Genomic DNA, 19,798 nt, shown 5'->3' on the forward strand with positions numbered 1-19,798 from the left:
TCCGGGAGAGTCGCCAGACGGCCGCGGTCGTCTCTTCTGGAACAGCCCGGGGCTTCCTTCTCACCCTGCAGGCCGGCCGCCAAGCTGCCCCTTGCCGAGGCTCGCTGGCATTTCCATCACAGCACCCCCAGGGGAGTCCCGTCATCCCCCCCGCCCCCGTCGTCCAGGGGCCTGGCCCCCCAGGGAGCACCCCGGCACAGGTGGGGTGCGAGCTGGGGTGGGCAGGGCCGGGCTGAGTGTAGGGGTGTCCCTGCTACAGACTCGGGGGCTCCAGACAACACACCCGGATTGTCTTCAAGTTTGGGGTGTCAGGAGTCCAAGTCATGGCTGCGTTCCTTCTGGAGGCTTCAAGGAAGACTCTTTTCCTGGCCTTTCCCAGCTTCCAGTGCCTGTGCTCCTCGCCTCTGGCTCCTTCCGCATCTTCACCGCCAGCAGCGCCGCATCCCCGGATTTCTCTCTCTCCCCCACCTCTGCATCCCTGCGCCTCCCACCTCTGCATCCCTGCACCCCCACCTCTGCATCTCTGCGCCCCACCTCTGCATCCCTGCGCCCCCACCTCTGTATCCCTGCGCCCCCACCTCTGCATCCCTGCGCCCCCACCTCTGCATCCCTGCGCCCCCCACCCCTGCATCCCTGAGCCCCACCTCTGCATCCCTCAGCCCCACCTCTGCATCCCTGTGCCACCTCTGCCCCACCTGCCCGCCCTCTTTCCCTTAGAGAGACCCCTGTGATTGTTTGAGCCCGGCTGGATAATCCAGGATTGTGTCTCCCTCTCAAGATCCTTAACTTAATCCCGTCTGCAAGGTAACACAGAGTCCACAGAGTCTAAGGATTAGGACGGGGACACCTTTGGGGGCTGGTATTTTGTTCACTGCAGAGGTAGAGCGCAAACCCCCTAGTCCCTCCCTCCCACCCCCCTCCACCCTAGATCTCCTTCCTCCCTCCCTCTCCAGACCCACACCTCCATCCTTGCCTCCCTCCCTCCCATCCCCTCACCCCATCCCTCCATCCCTGCCTCCCTCTATACTCCCCTCCCATCCCCCACTGCCGCTGCCGCTCAACTGAAGTTAGGCTGCTGTGTGTCCCCTGAACCTTGTAGGTGGTGACAGACACCATGTGTCCCTAAAGCACTGTTGGCTAACCTGGGTCGCAGCGACAGAGCCTGCCAACATCCTCTGAGATGGGAGGACTCAGTGTCTGAGCAGGTTCCACCCCGTGATGGAGCGACCTGGGGCACTGTCCTCTCTGTCTCTGTCTCTGTCTGTCTCTCCTCCCCTCTCTTGTCTGGGTTTTGATTTGGCTTCTGACCTGGCTGTTGTAGAGACGGCTGCCCGCACCCCACAGGGCTGCTGACGGGCCTTGCGGGGCCCTGCCTCCCTCTGGTTTCCGTGCTTGGGACCCCCCACCCCCACCTCCGCGAGCATCACCACCCCGACCGGCAGGAGCAGGACAAGCACCCACGTGAACACGCACCCAGGGCACCCAAAGGAGGAAAGAGGCAGCCCCTCCGTGATGCCACCAACTGGGCTGGGCGAGCTCATGAGCGGGAAGTAGGGCGGGGGGTTGGGACGCCGCACCTCCCTTTTGAATTTCTAGAACGGGACAAGCGCAAGGCTCTGCTGCCAAGGACGATTTTGTTACATAAACAGGGAGTCGTGCACGTGTGGGACACCCACGAAACCCGCTGTAACGGGTCCGGGTCCCCCAGCCCCACACCCAGCGCCCCACTGCCGAGTATGCACTTGGACCTCTCCAGGTCCAGAAGTGGGACAGACAGGTGACTTGTTTCCGCCGTCACTTTTGTGATCCTTCTATCCCAAATGCGTGTTTGCTGTTTCTAAAGAAAAACAGGCCTCTGATATTAGAAGGCACAGCCCCGAGCCAGGTCTTGGGCCTTCTCTGTCCGCTGCCCGACCCCACACAGGCCCCGCATGGGAGGCCCCCCCCCGCCCCCGGCCAGCCCACCGCGTGCCACCTGTCCTTTCAGGTTATGCTGGGAGCCCGCGTCCCTCCCTGGGACACGAGTCTTGAGCCTCACAAGCCTCGCCGGACCTCATGGTGCTTCCGTGCGGCCAGCATGGGGGTTCATGGGCAGATGCATAGTCCCAGCCGCTGGCTCTACACCCTCCGGGGGCCCACCGTCCCCCTTGAAAGGGCTCGATGCCCCCACCGCTCCCGGACCCTTGATGCACACCCTGGTGTGCTGGCCCTGGGCATCGCAGCCTGTGTGAGGAGCCGTGTGCACCCCAACACCAGGGGACAGCCCAGGTGCTGTCAGGGGATGCCCCGAGGCCCTGCCCAGAGAGGAAACAGCCTCTCAGAACCCGGGGTTGCAGGGCCACCCCAGGCCAGCAGACTGCCCTCGGCCTCCAGGTGGCCGGTGGTCATCTTGTGGTCATCCCAGGGACCCACCCACGTCCTCAGGCGGTTCCTGGTTCTCAGGAGAACAGCCTGAGGGAGGGTTTGCTCAGGAGCAACCCCGATCCTGACCTGAGCCTCCAGGAGGCCAGGAGCAAATGGATGCGCGCCCAGCGTTAGCGCTCCCTCGGTGATGTCATGCGGGTCCCGGGGACCCTGACGAAGGCCCTCGCGCCGGGAGCTTGAGCTTGCAAAGAAGCCCTGCTGTTCCCTAACTTGCCCGCGTGTCTGTCCCCCACGGGAAAAACCCAGATGCTGTCGCTTAGGGTCCCAACCCCCCATGCACTGGTCTCCCTAGGCTCTGGTGCATGTTTGCTGACTTAAGTCACCCGCGTCCCAGGGGTAGGAACGTGAGCTCCTCCTCCAGACCTCGTGCGTGCTTTGCTCCTCTGCCCCTTCCCACCCGGTGACAGTCAGCCCTCCCCAGGCGACGGCTGCGCTCCGCTCTCCGTAATGAGGCAGATCGCGGGGCCACAGGCTTCCTGCCTTTTGCTTCCGCTGCTCTCTGTCTGATGAAATGCATCCTCGGGGACTCTCTGTCCCAATCGAGGTGGCGCCTGGTGACAGGTGGGGCGTGGAGGCCGCCCATCTGTGAGAGACGCATCGATGGCCCGGCAAGAACGCCTCAGGGCCCTGCAGGTTTGGGGGTGCCGGGAGCATGCAGCCAGCCCCCCGGGGAGGAAGGCCAGAGCCAGGGGTCCGCAGAGTGCTTCTCGGGCCCCTCTAACCACTGGCTGCGGGAGGTGAGAAGCTTCATTTGCGTGGTTGTGATCGTTGAAGGGTCTGCTCTGAGGATGTTTCTCAGGAAGGGAGAAAATGTTTGCAGATGGGGCGTCTTCCTCTGGGAGTCCAGTCGCTTCTATTCCGTCATTCACAGCCCGTGGAACGGTCCACCTGAAAGATGAACGTGGCTCTGCGTGCGACGGGGGGTGTTTTCCTTTCATGAAACTCCCGGATGGAGACTTGGCAGGAACTCCGAAGCGACCTGGTGTGGCTGCAAAATGATAAACTCCTCATTATTGATTAATTAATGCTGTTTTACTTAATGACAAGATAATGATTTCTGAATACATTTTACGTGAATAATTTAGATGTATTTACGTTATAAGTAAGTGAAATGATAATCATGCAATTAAGGAAGACATTTGCTTCACCGTCTCGGGGGTGGAGGCAGCCTGGCCGGTGGGTGGCCGCGAGTTAAGATCTGTTCACACTGGTTGTGGGGTCCTGGAGCCCCTCCGCCCCCCGCCTCCAGACACCTGGTTCCTCATCCCACGATGGGGTGGGGGATTCCTTGTAGGCCAGAAAACGTGCGTGCAAGCGCCTCGTGCACCCTGCAGGGGCACACGCGTGCTGGTGCTGCTGACGGAACCTGGGAGATGCAGTCGAGGCAGGACGCGAAGACACATAGGGGGCCGACTTCTCACCCAGAACTCAGCATTTTATGCCCCACATGAGAAGTTTTGGCTGTTGGTTGTATCATCAAGGGTGGGTTTGCCCCTACGGTGTGCGGCCCAGCCCACGGAGCCTGCAAAGGCCGGGAATGAACGTGATGTGCTTTCTGCAGGATACAAGACCCTCCTGAAAGGGATTTCCGGGAAGTTCAACAGCGGGGAGCTGGTGGCCATCATGGGGCCGTCCGGGGCTGGGAAGTCCACGCTCATGAACATTCTGGCTGGATACAGGTGAGTACACCTGCCGCGGAGAACGAGGTTCTCGCCCCATTGTTGGCCTGGGGCAGCGTTCAGAGAAAGTGAGGCCACCTCCCTCTGTCCTGTCACTTCCGACGGTTCCATACAGACACTGGTGAGGCCTTCAGGGTTGAGCAGTAAGAAGCCTTAGGATGGAGGCTCCAGCGTGGCTCAGTCAGTTGAGGACCCAACTCTTGGCTTCAGTTCAGATCATGATCTCAGGGTCCTGAGATGGAGCCCTGTGTCAGGTTCTGTGCTCTGCGGGGAGTTTGGAGGTTCTCTCTCTCTCCCTCCAGCCATCCTCCCCACTCCTGCTCTCTCTCTCAAAAAAACCCCAAAAGATTAAAAAAAAAAAATGAAGACCAGCATCAGGTGGGGCCTAGGGCTCACGAGCTCCAGCCTGGGCCTGTGTTAGCCCTCCACGTCCTGCCTGGGGCAGCCTGGGGCTGCCGACCGCTGCCTGCAGGTGCCTGGGCCCCACGCCTGGGCCCCACGGCGGCCGGGGGATCCCAGCCCATCCCCAGGAGGAAAGAGCCCAAGGTTGCAGTACTGGCCGGGATGAAGTGGGAAACCAGCTGTTAGTTCACTGGTCTCCACAGCCCCTTGGTGTTTCTGCACTCTGTGACGTCCAGGAGGCAGGTTCTTAGGGTGACACCCTGGGCTGGAGGCAGGTCCTCAGGGGGACACCCCAGGCTGAGTGACGCGCTGGCAGGTGGGAACACCCACGCATACCTTCGCTTACTAGCACTTGTTCCTTACTGGTTCCATCCTGAGCACGCTCTCCACACAGCTCCTTTCTGGGAGCCCCGGTGCTGTTCTGGGTCCCCATCCCTTCCTGTTCCTTGACGTCCCTGCCATAATCGATAAATCGATAATGGGTTCATCTGGGAAGATGCTGGGAGGGGCCTCCTCCCTCCCCGAGGCCCCGGAGGAGGCACTGACCATGCGCTCTCTTGGCTTTGCAGGGAGACCGGCATGAAGGGGGCCGTGCTCATCAACGGCCTGCCCCGGGACCTGCGCTGCTTCCGGAAAGTGTCCTGTTACATCATGCAGGACGACATGCTGCTGCCACACCTCACGGTGCAGGAGGCTATGATGGTGAGCCTCCCGCTGGCCTGTGCCCGCCCCGGGCAGGCCTCCCTTCCGCCCGCATGTGACCGACCAGTGCCCGGCGTGGGGCTGGGGGCGCTGCGGGTCACCCGAGCACAGTCAGGTGGGGCTCCGACGCCAGGCATGCTGTTAGGACGCGTCATCGACAACAAACTCCCAAGACCCTGAGTTCTCATAGACTCTGGATGGCAAAATCGTGGTCAAGTGTGCGAGACCTTGTGTGGGCGACTCCTTCGAGGTGGCCGCAGCCCTTCTGCTGTGGGCCATCAGGTGTCCCTGCTTATTTGTGGCTTTGGGCCTGAGTTCTCCGATCTGGCGCCTGGGTTAGGGCCCTGAGGGTCTGGTCTTCGGCACCCCCTGCCGGCTGGGGTCGGCGGGGAGTGGAACCAGCATTGGCTGCACACCCTGCATCCCGGGCCCCGTATGCACAAAGGCCCACGCAGTCACCAAATATGCAAAGCACAGGAGAAAGGGCACCTCCCAGGGTTAGGCAGTGAGCCCCGGGCGCCTGCACGACGGGGTCTGGAGCAGCCCACACGTTTTTGTGCTTGGGGCTGCTTGCTTCTCTGCCCTCCCCTGGCCCGCTGCAAAAGACGGCGCCCGGCCTCCAGGCCCCCCTGGCACGCCGGGGAGCGTTCTCAGCTGCTCCCTCTGGTCGATGAGCGGGTGTTTGCCTTGGTTTTCCTGCCAAGCAAGGTCTTGCCCTGTGCTTCCGACTTGGAGGGGGCAAAGCTTCCTCTCTGCGGGGCTGGAGATGGAGAGTAGCTGCCTGGCGTTTCACCTGAAGGCCAACTCCAAGGGGTTCTTATCTGGGCAAAGGGAAGCAGCGTAAGATGTCGGATATGCCATCTGCCCCCTTGACCTGCTCCGCGGGGTGTCCTCATTCTCGTCCTCCCTGGAACCGAGTGTCCTGTAGGGAGGGGGAGAGCTCTCCGCCGGGCCTGGCACCTGCACTCGGAGCCCCTGGGAGCTTATCCTGCCTCCAAACAGCCATTCTGACGGGGGCACCGGGAGCTTAGGAGGAGTTGCCAATAGAACAGCAAATTTAGAAATTCGAGCTTGGTGAATTCTTCAGTTGCTACTTCTCCTTCCTCTTGGGTGACCAGAGTTCAGCTTCTTGGCCGATTATTGAACTACTCACTGGGTTCCTTGACCGAGAAACTTCCCTTTGACTTCCAGCCTCATCACTGCTTTCTTGTGCAGACAAGACCAGTGACTGTCCCCAACCTGTCACCAGGCTCCGCTGTCAAATTCCTTTTCAGAGTGAAATTAAATTAGATTCTGACTTTGAGAATTTTTACGAAACGCTTGAAAATCATCCCTCACTTGAGGGAATCATTTTTTTGTTTGTTTGCTTTTTTGTTTTTTACTTCTGAAGGTCCTGCCACAGGCGTAGGGATGACACTGGGCACCTGCCCCCGACCCCAGTCCCGTGTCAGGATGGCTGTGCTTTTCCACGTGCTGCCTCTGATCCTCATGACCACAAGGTGGATGGCGAAGTGACCTTGGGTGTTGGCCTGAGAGCCATCTAGGCCAGGCCTCTTCCCCTGCTCACTGGCTGGGGAAGTGTGCCCATGAGGAAACAGAGTCTCCTTGTGCACCAAGACCACCCACACAACCAGGCAGGGCAGGACCAGGGCTGATACTGCCACAGGGTTTGGGTCCCCTTACTGCCCGGGTTCTTGGTCGCGCCATATCGAAGAGTGAGGATGTAGACCGGACGAAGGGTGGTGGGCAGCAAAGTGAGGTTTATTGGGTGATAGAACAAAGTTCCCAGAGAGGGAGGGGCCCAGGAGGGTGGCTGTTTTGGCGTTTAAATCTAGGGGTTTTTACGAGCTCTTTCGGGGAACTCTGAAGCATCCTGAGTGTGGCCCCTGTGGGTTGGCCGCTGAGGTGCACCGATCGGGACTTCGGTCACACACCTGTCTACCTGGTGGGTTATGGTTCATGTGTTGCTGGTGTGTTAGGCTAACACCTGGAGACTAGCTGCCCCAACTCGTGACAGTGGCCAATGTTTTACGGCTAATTGTGCTGTTTCATGATGTTTTGCAAATGTCACTCTTGCAGAGGCTGCTAGACAGGAGGCTCTTGTGGTCCTGTCTAAGCTGTCAATCAGGATGCTAGTGTGGTCCTGTCTTCACTGCCCTGCTCCCTGTTTCCCTGTGGGGGACTCTGGCCCTGACCACCTAAGCGTCTGGTTAGCCGGTAACAGTACTGAGTGCTGACGGCTCCTCAGGATCTCACGCAAAACAAAACAGCAACAAAGCTGGAGTCCTTATATTTAGCACTGGCCGATTTGTGTGGTGTAGACCCTCCACTGTGGAGCATTTTAATCTGTCGGTGGTTTGACAGATGGCCCGTGAGCTTCCTAGACATACAACAGGGACCTTCAGGCCCCTGAGCCCGGAGCCCCTTGGCCTGTCAGTTGCCCACACCTCCCGTCTGTGGCGGGCGCAGCAGGGAAGCCCTCGGAGATAACAGGAAGCTTCCCAGCTGTGCAGTGCCCTCCTGGGCCCTCCTTTTGTTAAACCAAGGGGGTGGGCGCCAAGACGTCCGAGGGGTTTCCGAGCTCCCCTCCGTGAGAGTGAGGCTTGCCATCTGTTCTGATTCCTCCCCCTGCAGGTATCTGCACATCTGAAGCTCCAAGAGAAGGACGAGGGCAGGAGGGAGATGGTAAGTGTGCGCCTGGGCCACAGACAGTCCAGAAAGTTCACGAAATCCATTTGGCAAACGTGTGGGGAGGGACTTCTTGGCACTGGTTCTGTTTTCTGGTTTGTTACCTAGTGTTCGGTGTGGGGGACGGTGACATCTCGGTGTGCGCTCCAGCCTGGCAGCCGGGGGTCCAAGAGTGGCCTCCTTGCCACAAAACGTCCAGATCTCGGTGAGGCCACCAACCAGCAAGGACACGGCAGGAAAGCTTAGGTGGCCAGAGCGCACCAGCCTCAACATTAGAGCAAGCGCCCTGCCCCTTCTGGTGCTCAACATGCTTTATACTCCATTGCTTTTTTATAAAACACTTACAACGAACATGGTTAGTCATTCGCTTAAAAATAACCAGCCTCCACCCACACGCACTCACAAGAAGAAATTAGGTTCTTACCCGTTATTAAGCGGCCTTAAAAAAAAATCAAATAAACAAGTTTCAAGTTTCCAGGATGCCAGAGACCTTCTAATCCTCTTCATCCCTCTTTCCCCGCTCCCCCAAAGCCCAGGGCCCAGGGAGGGTGCCAGGGAAGCAGTCCCTGGGAGCCCCTGGGATCCGGGAAGCCCCACTCAGCAGGTGTGACCAGTTTATGTTTACACATCATCTGGGGGAAACTCAGCTTCCCTCCTCCGCTGCAGGGCTAGCCTGGCGCTGGTGGGGTTTCCATGGAAGAGTAAAATTGGGCGAAATCACACTTATGCAATACTATCTTGTCTTCTTGGAAGACAATGGTCCAGCAGCGTAATGGGTAGGACCTGCAGGGCGAGCACTGGTGGTGCACCTTGGCTTCACATTTGCTGTACACCAGAGTGATGCATCAGAAATTTTTTTTGAAAAAAATTTTTTTTAAAAAAGGCTTTATTTATTCATGAGAGACGCAGAGAGAGAGGCAGAGACACAGGCAGAGGGAGAAGCAGGCTCCATGCAGGGAGCCCGATGTGGGACTCGATCCCAGGACCCCAGGATCACGCCCTGAGCCGAAGGCAGACGCTTACCACTGAGCCACCCGGGCGTCCCAGGAAATATTTTAACAGCAATTCTATTTACCGTGCCTGTTCCCTTTGCGTGGTGCATAATAGTTAACGTTACATAAATGTGTCATGAAAACAATGCCAGGCATCACTGGGGCTCATCCTCTCCCCCACCCCACCCCACCCCACCCCACCCCATGGCCTCCGGCCCAGCCTGCACCCTTTGGAATCCTCAGGATCAGCCCAGGAGCCCGGGGTCAGCCTCCCATGCAGGCGGGAGAAGGACACACGACCGCTGCGCTGTCGGGGGTGCTTCCTGGGGAGCTTTTATTCTGACTCCAGAGGAACGAAATGATTGCTAGAACCCAGAACGTAGACGTGCAAATGTGGGGGTTATGCATGCTGAGTCCCTTTTGGAAGGTGGGGAGGGGGCTGTGACGTTGGTGCAGGTCGAGTGGGGAAAGCCTGCAGGACCCTAGTCTCTCCCAAGCAGCCACCTTGACCCGGGGTGGTGGGGCTAGAGTGGGGGTGGGGTGGGAAGAAGCAGCCACAACAGCAACGGGAACACCCCTCGCAGCAATGGGGGCTGAGTTAGGGTCCCACTCCCAGCTGCACAATTCGGTGCTGAGTGCATGAGGCAGGCCGAGGGTCTTGCTGACACAGAGAAGCGGAGCGAGGTCCACAGGGGAGCCCCACCAGGCCTGGCCCCTGGGACCTGCTGGGTAACCTCGGGCCGCTGTCCGCAGCGCTCTGGACCTCCGGCCATAGCGAGGGCTGAGAGGCCAGGCCGCACCTGCCCTCCGGGGCGCGGTGAAGCTTAGATAATGACCCCGCAGAACAGACATGGGGTGATTTTCCTGCAGCGTGACGCGTGTGGACCGTCCTTTCCACGTGGAAGGGGAACACAGACGTAGCTCTCACTGAAGGGCTCGGAGGGCAACGCGTGCTGTAGTGACAGACACAGGCAGCCAGGCCTTTCGTCTCCTGCGCCAGCTTTGCCTGTTACATCACGGGGCCCCCGTCGCCGCTCAGGGTGTTGGGGGAGCCCCACGGCGGCCCACTCCTCCTGCTATAGCAGAAGGGATGGGGCAAGGCGGCCTTCTCGGTAGGGCGAGGAGGCGTCTCCCGGCCGGCCATGCCCGTGTGCACGTCCTCCGCATGCCTGGCCTAAGTCAAGGACATGAGGACAGCCGCGTGCCGTTCTCAGCTGGCTTTACAGGAGCAACGACGTCAAGTCAGCGAGGGCTTCACTGCCATCTGTGTGGCCGAGTCCTCCCAAAGGAGCCGGAGCCTTGCCTCCCTCTTCAGATTCGTCCCCTGCTGGGTGGAGAAGGCCGTGAGCCCTCCCTGTGGGGCTTAGCGCTGGTCTTGGGTCCTGCACACGCTGTTTACCGGAAGCCCCCATTCCGGTCCTCAGCCAAGTGTAGGTCCTGCCTCCCCCCAGAAAGCATCCGCAGGATTGAGCGGTTATTTCAAGGATGAAACAGTGGCCGAATGCCTGCCCTGACTCATTTCCCTCCAACCCAGGCTGCGGTTGTTTGTGTCTCATGGAAACAATAGAATGGAATGTTCTAGTAGGTAATGGAATGTGTGGTCCACAGCCTGCCTCGGTTCCCAGAAAAGCGGCCCCCGCCCTTGAGGGTCCCAAGCAAGGGGCTTGCTTACGAGCGACAGTCCTGGGAGGACTGGGACGTTGTTCTTTCTGACTAGTTTTAAAACAGAACCAACCTGTGGAGCATCACTCTTGAGAGAACATTGGAGAAATGGGCTGGACGGGGCAGCCGAAGGGCTGGTGCCGACATTTGCCTCCACCTCCTGCATCCTGTCCATGGGGGTCGAGGGCATGTGGGGCGGGGCACCCCCAGCCACAAAGAGGGGCCCTGCGAGGACAGATGGTGGAAAGGAGTGGGCATGTGCCGTGCTGAGCCGCGGGGGGCCCCAGAGGCAAGCCTGAAATGAGCGGAGTGACCCTTCATTCTGCAAGTTCGGCCTGTGGTTCCAGAAGAACCTGGGGTTCGGCCTGTGGTTCCGCGCAAGCTTGGTGGTTCTGGGAAGACCAACGGATGCTGTCAGCAGGGGAGGGAAGGTGTGCCAAGAGCCCTCCCCACCTGCCCCGCCTTGATGGCCCTTCCCGGGCAACCTCTCTGACCTTCTTTCCCGGTTGGGATCCCTCAAATGCAGGGCATTCTAGAAGGGCAGGGCGTTGGGTTTACAGATCAATAAGAAAGATGCCTACCGGGATTCGGACCCGGGTCCGTCTGACCCGACTCCTGGCCTGCGGAGCAGTAGTGTCCTGGCTCATCCTGTCACCGGGGCTGCATTTTGTCCCGACCATACGTCAGTAACTCAAGAGCTGGAGTGGAAATTTTCTTCCCTGTGAGTTCCTTCTCCTCTTGGATGACCTCATCTCCCCAGAGAAGCCACTGGCCTGGGGTCCGCCACCAGAGGCCGAGATGGGGGCCGGGCACATTCTCGTGGGACCTCCAGGAGGGCCGGCCCCGGGAGGTGAGCCTGGGGTGGAGGCAGGGCGGGTGGCCGCCCACCCCCAGCGCCCCGAGGGCTGCCTGCAGGAAGACACCTGACCGCTGCGCTCGAGTCTGCTGACTTTCTGTTCCCCGAGTCAATACGAGGCCGATAATCTGGAGCGGACACGGAAGCTTAGTCACAGCGGACTGTTTGTATCCCGGTGCCCCGGGGTGGGGACAGGCATCGGCAGGGCCCATGCAGGCAGTGACTGCTTCAAGCCCTTTCCTGGCCTTGCTGCCACCTCAGAGACCTGGCTCTGCCATGACAGGTGCCAACGGGGCGGCTTTCCTTCTTCCCGAGAGGCCTGTGTGGTGTGTGTGTGCAGGAGCTCCCGGGCCCTCAGCAGCTGCTGTGGATTACACTGCTGCCTCCGTGCCAAGCGCTGCGCTGTTTCCACTGCGTCTCCCATTGCACCGCCACGATGGCCCTCCCCTTTGTGCTGTCAGAAGCCTGATGGCTCAGTGGTTGAGCATCTTCCTCCGGCTCAGGTGTGACCCCGAGGTCCTGGGATCGAGTCCTGCGCCGGGCTCCCCGCAGGGAGCCTGCTTCTCCCGCTGCCTGTTGTCTCTGCCTCTCTCCGTGTGTCTCTCATGAATAAATAAAATCTTAAAAAAAAAAAAAAAGAAGATGCTTGATCATCCTGTCTGTGTGTCTGTCAATCCCGCCACTCTACACATGGTGATCGAGCGCCTTCCGAGAACCCTGGCCTTGAGCCGGGCTTACAAGGGAGGAAGCCTGTAGCGTCACCAGCAGGAGGCTGACCTGGGACTCCAGCGCCCCTTCCCAGCCCCCGGGGCCCAAACCAGGACCTCGGACTTGGAAAGACACCTGCCCACTTGGCAGCGGGCAGCCTGCGAAGGGCCCTCATATGCAATCCCATCCATGTGTGTCCACGAGCGCGTCGGGGGCGGTGGCAGGTGTTTGCGCGTGAGCCTGGAGGTGGTGAGGTGTGGCAGGCAGTCCCTGACGGCCACTCTGGCTCTGCTGCTCCCGCAGGTCAAGGAGATCCTGACGGCTCTGGGCTTGTTGTCTTGCGCCAACACGCGGACCGGAAGCCTCTCTGGCGGCCAGCGGAAGCGCCTGGCCATCGCCCTGGAGCTGGTGAACAACCCTCCTGTCATGTTCTTCGATGAGCCCACCAGGTACTCAAGGGCAGTGGAGGGAAGAGCCCTGCGCTCTCCGCCAGGGTTCTTATAGGGGCCCCTTGAGTCGCCCCAGGAGGGGGAGGCACAAGCTCTGCCTGCCCCTTTTTGTCCTATCCCTGGTCCCACCTGACTCCCCTCCCTCTCTCCCTGTCTGACTCTAGAAGACATGACAGCTCAGGCTGCAGGATAGACCTCCTCCCTGTGCTTTGAATGTGGGCTACGGTTTGGGGGGGTCCCACAGGCATCTCACGGTGCCCCTTGCCTTGCAGTGGCCTGGACAGCGCGTCCTGCTTCCAGGTGGTCTCCCTGATGAAAGGACTGGCTCAAGGAGGGAGGTCCATCATCTGCACCATCCACCAGCCCAGCGCCAAGCTCTTCGAACTCTTTGACCAGGTACGTGTGGTGACAGCCCAAGTGACACCAAATCCCAGGGACTCACAGCTTCTTGTAAGTTCCCAGGGGTGTCTTCATTTCTGAGTGGCCTTAAATGTTATGATTCAGAAGACTTTAGAGTCATAAGCAGCTAAGGCAGCAGGGCGGTAGTGGGTAGAAAGAGCTGGCCAGTGTTCTCCCTCTGGGGCTGATGTCCGGCCACAGGGTCACACATTGCTAAAGCTTCATTTTCCCTGCCCTTGTAACAATGGGGGACACCTGTTTTACAGAATTAAATGATAGGTTATCCTATGTGTACAACATCATTTCTTTTATTATAAATCTTAGGTTTTGATATTGTAAGCAAAACACACACACACACACACACACACACACACACACACACACGCCCAGGGATGAAATGTGTATAGTTTCAAAATCTTTCCTAGCAGCTGGTTAGTGTGAGGGGGAAGAAAAGTAATATAATAAAGTAATGCCTGTCCATTTGATATCTTCCCTGACTTAAAGTTCCCGTTAAACTTTAACATTTTGGGGACGTAATGGAAAGCTCTCCTGAAAGTGAGAGAAATTGGCTGATGGATGAGTGGGCGGGTGAGTGGGTGGATGGATGTAGGATGGGTAGGTGGATAGTTGAGTGGGTGGTAGATGAATGGGTAGATAAGTAGGTGGGTGGATGGATGAATGGGTAGATGGATGGATGGATGGATGGATGGATGGAAGGCTGATGGGTGGGTGGGTGGATGGATGGAAGCTGGAATGGGTGGTGGATGGATGGGTAGATGGATAGATTAATGAGTAGATAGGTAGTTGGATAGAAAGTTGAATGGGTAGTGGCATGGGTGGATAAATGAGAGGGTGGATGGATGGGTAGGTGGAAAGATGGTGGATGGGTGGATGGATGGATGGATGGAGGTTGAATGGGCAGTGGATCGAGGGGTATATGGATTGACGGCTCCTGTTGCTTTACAAGGTGGGACAAGGTCGATGTTCTCCCTCTCTCTTTTTTTCCAGCTTTATGTCCTTAGTCAAGGACAATGTGTGTACCGGGGAAAAGTCTCAAATCTTGTACCGTACTTGAGGGATTTAGGTCTGAACTGCCCAACCTATCACAACCCAGCTGATTTTGGTAAGTAGCCCCTTGACCAGCTGGAGGGGAAAGAAGGAAGCTCTTTTCCACGCTCAGTGGGTTTCTACTTTTACCTGAAGCCCCCAAATCAGAAATTCCTTTCATATTCCACACATGGTTCGACCGCTGTCCTGTGGTGGAGCTTTTAAGAACAGTGAAGAGGTTTTCCTTCCTCCAGAGAAGATATCTGGGACCTAGAACAAGGATGCTGTTGTTAGGTGCTGGTTTTCCTAATGCTCTGCTGTGTTAGGTTTCTGATTTAAACGAAGTTTTTCTGAAAATAAATAACATTTAAAAATTTAAAAAATGACCCTTTTACATTGATTCACCAAGTTGTTAAAATGCTGATTTAGATTTCTACCAAACATAACAAAAAGGTGATGCTCAGAGTCCAGAGACCAAGAGACCAAGCTGATGGTCCGAGTTCCTTCTCCTGAGCTTGGTCCCGAGCTTGGCAGCCAAGTGTGCCGTGTCTCGGGCCTTGAGATGTAGGAGCCTGCACGCTGGCGTTGCTCCCAGGTGCCTCCCCTGACTTCTCCTCTCAGCCATGCGCTCCAGGGCCATGACGCCCCTGCCAGTCATCACATTTCCCCTACTGGTCTCTGGGCCCAGCACCCTTCCTGCACACCATGCCCCACACGTCTGTCAGCAAACCCTACAGCCTCTCCAGGCCGCATCTCCAAATCCAAGTCTTCCCCCACCATCCCACTCTGCAAGCCACAGAGCCTGGCATCCCTCTTGCCTTCCTTTTCTCCAGAGCCTCATATTTACTAGGCCGCCGAGTGCTTGACACCCCCTACTCAGTCCCATTCCCCCACCTTGGTCCCCGTATTGGGGTCTAGTCTTTGCAGGTATATCCTGCCCATGGCTTTTGCAAGGAAGCCCCACAGACTGGGTGGCCTGAAAAGCAGAAACTCATCCTCTTGCAGTTCTGGGCTGAAAGTCAAGGTGTGGGCAGGGCTATGCTGGCTCAGAAGGCTCAGAGGAGAGTCCTTCCTGCCTCTTCCAGCTCCTGCAGGCCCCAGCGTATCTGGGCTTGTGGCTGGGTCACTCCGTACTCTGCCTTTGTCCTCACATGGCTTTTTCCTCTGTGTCTCTGGGTGTCCTCTCCTACTCTTATAAGGACACCAGTCATGAGACTCAGGGCTCACCCTAAATCCAGGATGATTTCATCTCAAGATCCATAACTAATTACATCTGCAAAGAGCATTTTCCAAATAAAGCCACATTCTGAGGTTCCAGGTGAATGTGAATTTGGTGTGTGAGGAAGGATGTTCTCAACCTGGTGACCCTCCTTCTCTGTCCCAGCCGTCAGCCTTTCCCATCCAGATGTTTTCCCCCCACAGCACTGCTAGGATTCCATATCTCTACAACGTCATCCCCCAAATTGTGTTCCATGAGACATGGTTCCCAGGCCAAGCTTCTGTCTTCTGAGAAGTGGGCTGTGATGGAAGGGGCTGAGGGGGAGGGGAACTTCACCTGAATGGAGGCTTCAGTGTGTTGTGAAGGTAGTGGCCGGTGCCTATGACCATCACACCCCTGTTCCCCGGAGAGAGAAGGCAGGTGGGGACAGGGGCCACGGAGCCGGGGCAGAGTGGGGAGGTCCAGCATCTGCAAAGAGGAGAGGACCTAGGGGGTAGGAAATTGGGCACATGGGACTGTGGGAAAGGTCTCGGGAAGGTGAGAGCGTTCTCTTCTGGCAGCTTCTATTCCCTCTCCATCACCAGAGAAAGGATGGAAGGAGGGGAGAGTGGCAATCTGGAGCATGGCGAGTGTGAGTGGCGACGTGAGCCGGCCCTGCTGGGTTCATGTGGCGTCACTGATGATGACATTCTCTTGTGGCGACATGTCCTGGTTTATGATAGGATCTAAGAGGGCTTGGCTGCCCTGGTTCAGGCTCAGGGAAAGCAGATAGCTGGTGTGGCCAGAGGGCGGGGGCCAAAAGATGAAGGCTGGGAACTTTGGGCTTCCTCAAGGACAAGTCCGTGAGGGAAGGGGCCATGGGAAGGCAGCATGGGAGACCGCAGGTCACGAGTGGGAAGGAGCAGCCCTCGTGTGGGGTGTGGAACCAGGGGCCACAGAGAGGCCGTGGGAGTGAGGGGCAGGGGCAGTGGAGGACACAGTCCTCGGGGACCAGGAGGGGGGGCCGAGGGGTCCAAGCAGGCTGGTGGGCCTGAAGGGCTGTCCGTGGTGCTGAAGGATGGTCACTGCCCCCGTCCCTCCCACCTGAGCCCGTAGTGACACGCAAGCCCCCTTCCACGCGTCTCCTGGCTCCAGACCCGGGGTTTGAATGCCTGAGGCAGGCACCCAATAAACATCAGTGGGTGAATAAGTTAGTAGACGCATGAGCTGGTTACCTCTCAGGCTCCCTGGCGTCACCGTCTGAATTTGCATTTCTAGGATCCTGATGTGATAAATGCCCTCTCTGGGGCCCTAGAAATATTGGTGGTGGAATGATCTTATCCTATCATGCGACATCCCCATAACCCGCTAAAAGTACTCCCGCGAGGCTCGAGGCTGTGTTGTCGCAAAACCAACAAGGCCCGGGTTCACATTAGCAACACGGGGGCTCCTCCCCGGAGCCCGGGGCTCACCCGTCTGTGTCTCCCACAGTCATGGAGGTCGCATCCGGCGAATACGGCGACCAGAACAGCCGCCTGGTGAGAGCCGTCCGGGAGGGCATGTGTGACTCTGAGCACAGGAGAGAGCCTGGGGGGGATGCCGAGGTGAACCCTTTTCTTTGGCACCGGCCCTCTGAAGAGGTAAAGCAGACAAAACGATTGCAGGGGTTGAGAAAGGTAATGCAAACCCCCGGCCCCCCGCGGGACAGCTGCATGCTGCATCTTGCACCCTGCTGCATGGGGGCTTTCTCTGAGCCAAGGGGAGATGCGTCCAGGGCTGGCGGCTCACCTCGCCCCTTCCCGTGTGCGCCCGCAGGACTCCACCTCCATGGAGGGCTGCCACAGCTTCTCGGCCAGCTGCCTCACCCAGTTCTGCATCCTCTTCAAAAGGACTTTCCTCAGTATCATGAGGGATTCGGTAAGGCTGTTTGCAAGCACTTTTTCATGGCAAAGGAAGCTGTGGGATCATTTTCTGGTTTATTCGTCCTGACAGAACTTTCAGGCTGTTTTCCCTGCATTTGCATTTGTCAGCCTTCCGTCCTCGATGCTGCTGCACCAAACACTCCCCAAGCACTGGTGGCTATGACAGTAAATACATACGTTGCACTGGTGCTGTGTGTTGGCAGCTGTGGCTTGTGGCCCTGCCCCACACGTCTCATCCTGGGTCCCAGCATGGAGACACAGCTCCTTTCCTGGAACATGGCAGGGGCCAGCCTGTAAAACCTCCTGCTGGAGGCGGCAAACGTCTCCTGTGCTTGCATTCCTCTGGCCAAGCCCAAGTGGGAGTGTGCTCGTCACTCCGGGAGGCTCTGAGGGCACAGGGGCCCAGAGTGTGGTCGAGCAGGAGGTGGCCAGTGACCAGGAGCTGTGATCACATCCACCCGTCACAGCGGACAACCTGGCAGGCTACCTGCCGGGAAGGGCTGAGTGTGCCCAGTGGGGCCTCTGGGACCTACTTTGAAAGTTGGAGGGCTTGAGGCTGGCTGGGCCAGAGCCGTCCGAGGAGGGGCCAGGATGTATCCATCCCCCTGGTCCCCCCAGCACTGTTTCACCTGCTCCCTCCTCTGAAGGCAGACTGCCCTTCGTGCCGTTTGTGAAGGGGATTGAACAGAGGATGCCAATTGCTTCTGTTTGAACAGCAGTAAATTGCTGTGTGCATGTGTGTGTGTGTGTGTGTGTGCGCGCATGTGTGTGTGTGAGAGAGAGAGAGAGAGTTGGCTTAGGGTTGGGGTTTATTCTTCGGGAGGAGAAATCAGGGACCGATGCCTCGGAAGGCCTCGGCCCTGCGGTCTTTGCCCGACCCCAACGCACATCAGCGAGAACCGTGTGTGCCCCCAGGTCCTGACGCACCTGCGGATCACGTCTCACATTGGCATCGGCCTCCTCATCGGCCTGCTGTACCTGGGGATTGGGAACGAGGCCAAGAAGGTCTTGAGTAACTCCGGCTTCCTCTTCTTCTCCATGCTCTTCCTCATGTTTGCAGCCCTCATGCCCACCGTTCTCACGTGTGAGTGCCCGGCCCTGCATACCCTCCCACCAACGGGGCACTGAGGTCCTGGCTCAGCCAATAGATGAGCTTTCTGACACATAACATCTTGGTTTCTCGAAACATCATTTTCTTTGTGGACAGGTACTGTCGTGTCTTCTCTTAGATGAGAAAATGCATTCCATGTCCAAGCTAAAGGAATTAATCACTAATGGAAGACCTGTGAGCATTGCGGAAGGCCGAAGGTTTTCTAATCAGAAATCCCTCGCGTCTTGTTGTTTAAATGTCACCTCATTGGCTTAGTAAGGCAGCCTGCCGTGGCCGAATTTGTGAGTGGATAAAGCTGTTTCTAGATGGATGTCCATGGGGTTCCAGATTGTTTGGAGAGCACGCTGCCCTTGCTCACTTCCAGCTGACAGTGAACTCCAGCATTAAACTCCCCCGGCGCTGCCACCCTAAATGGCCCTGAATTCTCAGGACCGGCTTGGGGGCTCTTGCCTGTGGAAGGAATCACACTGGTTAGTGTTGAGGTTGGCAGGAAATAGTTGTGCGAGTCGCTGAAACAATGCCCAGTACCCATGTCAGCCTTCTCCACTGATTTTCCACTTGGCGACTCTTTGGGTCATAAGAATGGTCGGCGGTGTCACCCGGCTGGTAAATCATCTGTGTTTTAGCTCAATCTCCCGAGTGCTGCACGCTCTGCAGGTGCACGCCGCGTTCTCAGCTCAGCCCGAGGTGTCCTGGGCAAATATCCGGCCCCCTGGGTGTGTCAGCCTGACCCCTTTCTCCCTCTTTCTGTCTCCTAGTTCCCCTGGAGATGGGAGTATTTCTTCGGGAACACCTGAATTACTGGTACAGCCTGAAGGCCTACTACCTAGCCAAGACCATGGCCGACGTGCCCTTCCAGGTGTGTTAGCAAAGGGGCACGAATTCTCCACCGTTCCCCGTAGGCGGGGTGGGAAACACACATTTCCACGAGGGCTGACGGACCCTGTGTTTCCAGATCATGTTCCCCGTGGCCTACTGCAGCATCGTGTACTGGATGACGTCACAGCCGTCTGACGCCGTGAGGTTTGTCCTGTTCGCCGCGCTGGGCACCATGACGTCCCTGGTGGCGCAGTCCCTGGGGCTGCTGATCGGAGCTGCATCCACGTCCCTGCAGGTACCAGCTGAGGACACAGCACGGGAGGGTGTCCTTCTCTACCCGAGTGTCGCCAGGGCCCCTCCTCCCTAAAACACCTCCTCCTAGCTCTGCCCCGACTTCCCAGATCGGCTTCACCAGATCCATCCCCTGGGAAGGAATCCTGTCGTCGTGGCTAGTCGGGGTTGGTGCACTGACAGTGCCCGTGGGTGGCACCTCCTGCCCACCACATGCTTTCCCAGATATTTCCACATCTTAATTCACTGACCTCCAGGCACACCCACCAGGCCAGCGTGGTGCTATCCCCATTTCATAGTGGGGGAGACTGAGGCCCAGAGAGGCAGCATGACCTGGTCGGGATCATGCCACTGGCTGGGAGTCCAAGCTCTCGATGCCTATGTCTTGTTGCCTCTGGGAGATCCACTCCGCCATCCCTTCACCCCCCAAATGCAGACTGTGCCCCTAC

At 58.0% G+C, this 19,798-nt stretch overlaps 1 protein-coding gene and 1 long non-coding RNA gene across 6 annotated transcripts in view; one reads left to right on the forward strand and one right to left on the reverse strand.

Moving 5' to 3' along the window:
- Nucleotides 1-19,798, forward strand: part of ABCG1 (ATP binding cassette subfamily G member 1) — a 70,023-nt gene that overhangs the window by 44,087 nt on the left and 6,138 nt on the right. For 3 of the 5 annotated variants that reach the window (XM_038581552.1, XM_038581554.1, XM_038581556.1), the window contains 11 exons: nt 3,986-4,103; nt 5,075-5,207; nt 7,842-7,892; nt 12,417-12,562; nt 12,835-12,958; nt 13,970-14,084; nt 16,698-16,882; nt 17,022-17,123; nt 18,044-18,212; nt 18,998-19,098; nt 19,195-19,353. In XM_038581552.1, coding sequence (XP_038437480.1) covers nt 3,986-4,103; nt 5,075-5,207; nt 7,842-7,892; nt 12,417-12,562; nt 12,835-12,958; nt 13,970-14,084; nt 16,698-16,882; nt 17,022-17,123; nt 18,044-18,212; nt 18,998-19,098; nt 19,195-19,353 — 1,403 coding nt within the window. The remainder of the gene's footprint in view (nt 1-3,985; nt 4,104-5,074; nt 5,208-7,841; nt 7,893-12,416; nt 12,563-12,834; nt 12,959-13,969; nt 14,085-16,697; nt 16,883-17,021; nt 17,124-18,043; nt 18,213-18,997; nt 19,099-19,194; nt 19,354-19,798) is intronic. The other 2 variants (XM_038581553.1, XM_038581555.1) reach the window with 1 other exon arrangement.
- Nucleotides 9,099-11,508, reverse strand: LOC111093446. The gene is made up of 3 exons (XR_005382433.1): nt 11,131-11,508; nt 10,623-10,774; nt 9,099-10,211 (listed from the first exon to the last, which is right to left on the reverse strand). It is a non-coding gene; the product is annotated as an uncharacterized LOC111093446 (long non-coding RNA).

The sequence above is a fragment of the Canis lupus genome, chromosome 31, assembly GCF_011100685.1.
Source record: "Canis lupus familiaris isolate Mischka breed German Shepherd chromosome 31, alternate assembly UU_Cfam_GSD_1.0, whole genome shotgun sequence".
Classification (NCBI taxonomy): domain Eukaryota; kingdom Metazoa; phylum Chordata; class Mammalia; order Carnivora; family Canidae; genus Canis; species Canis lupus.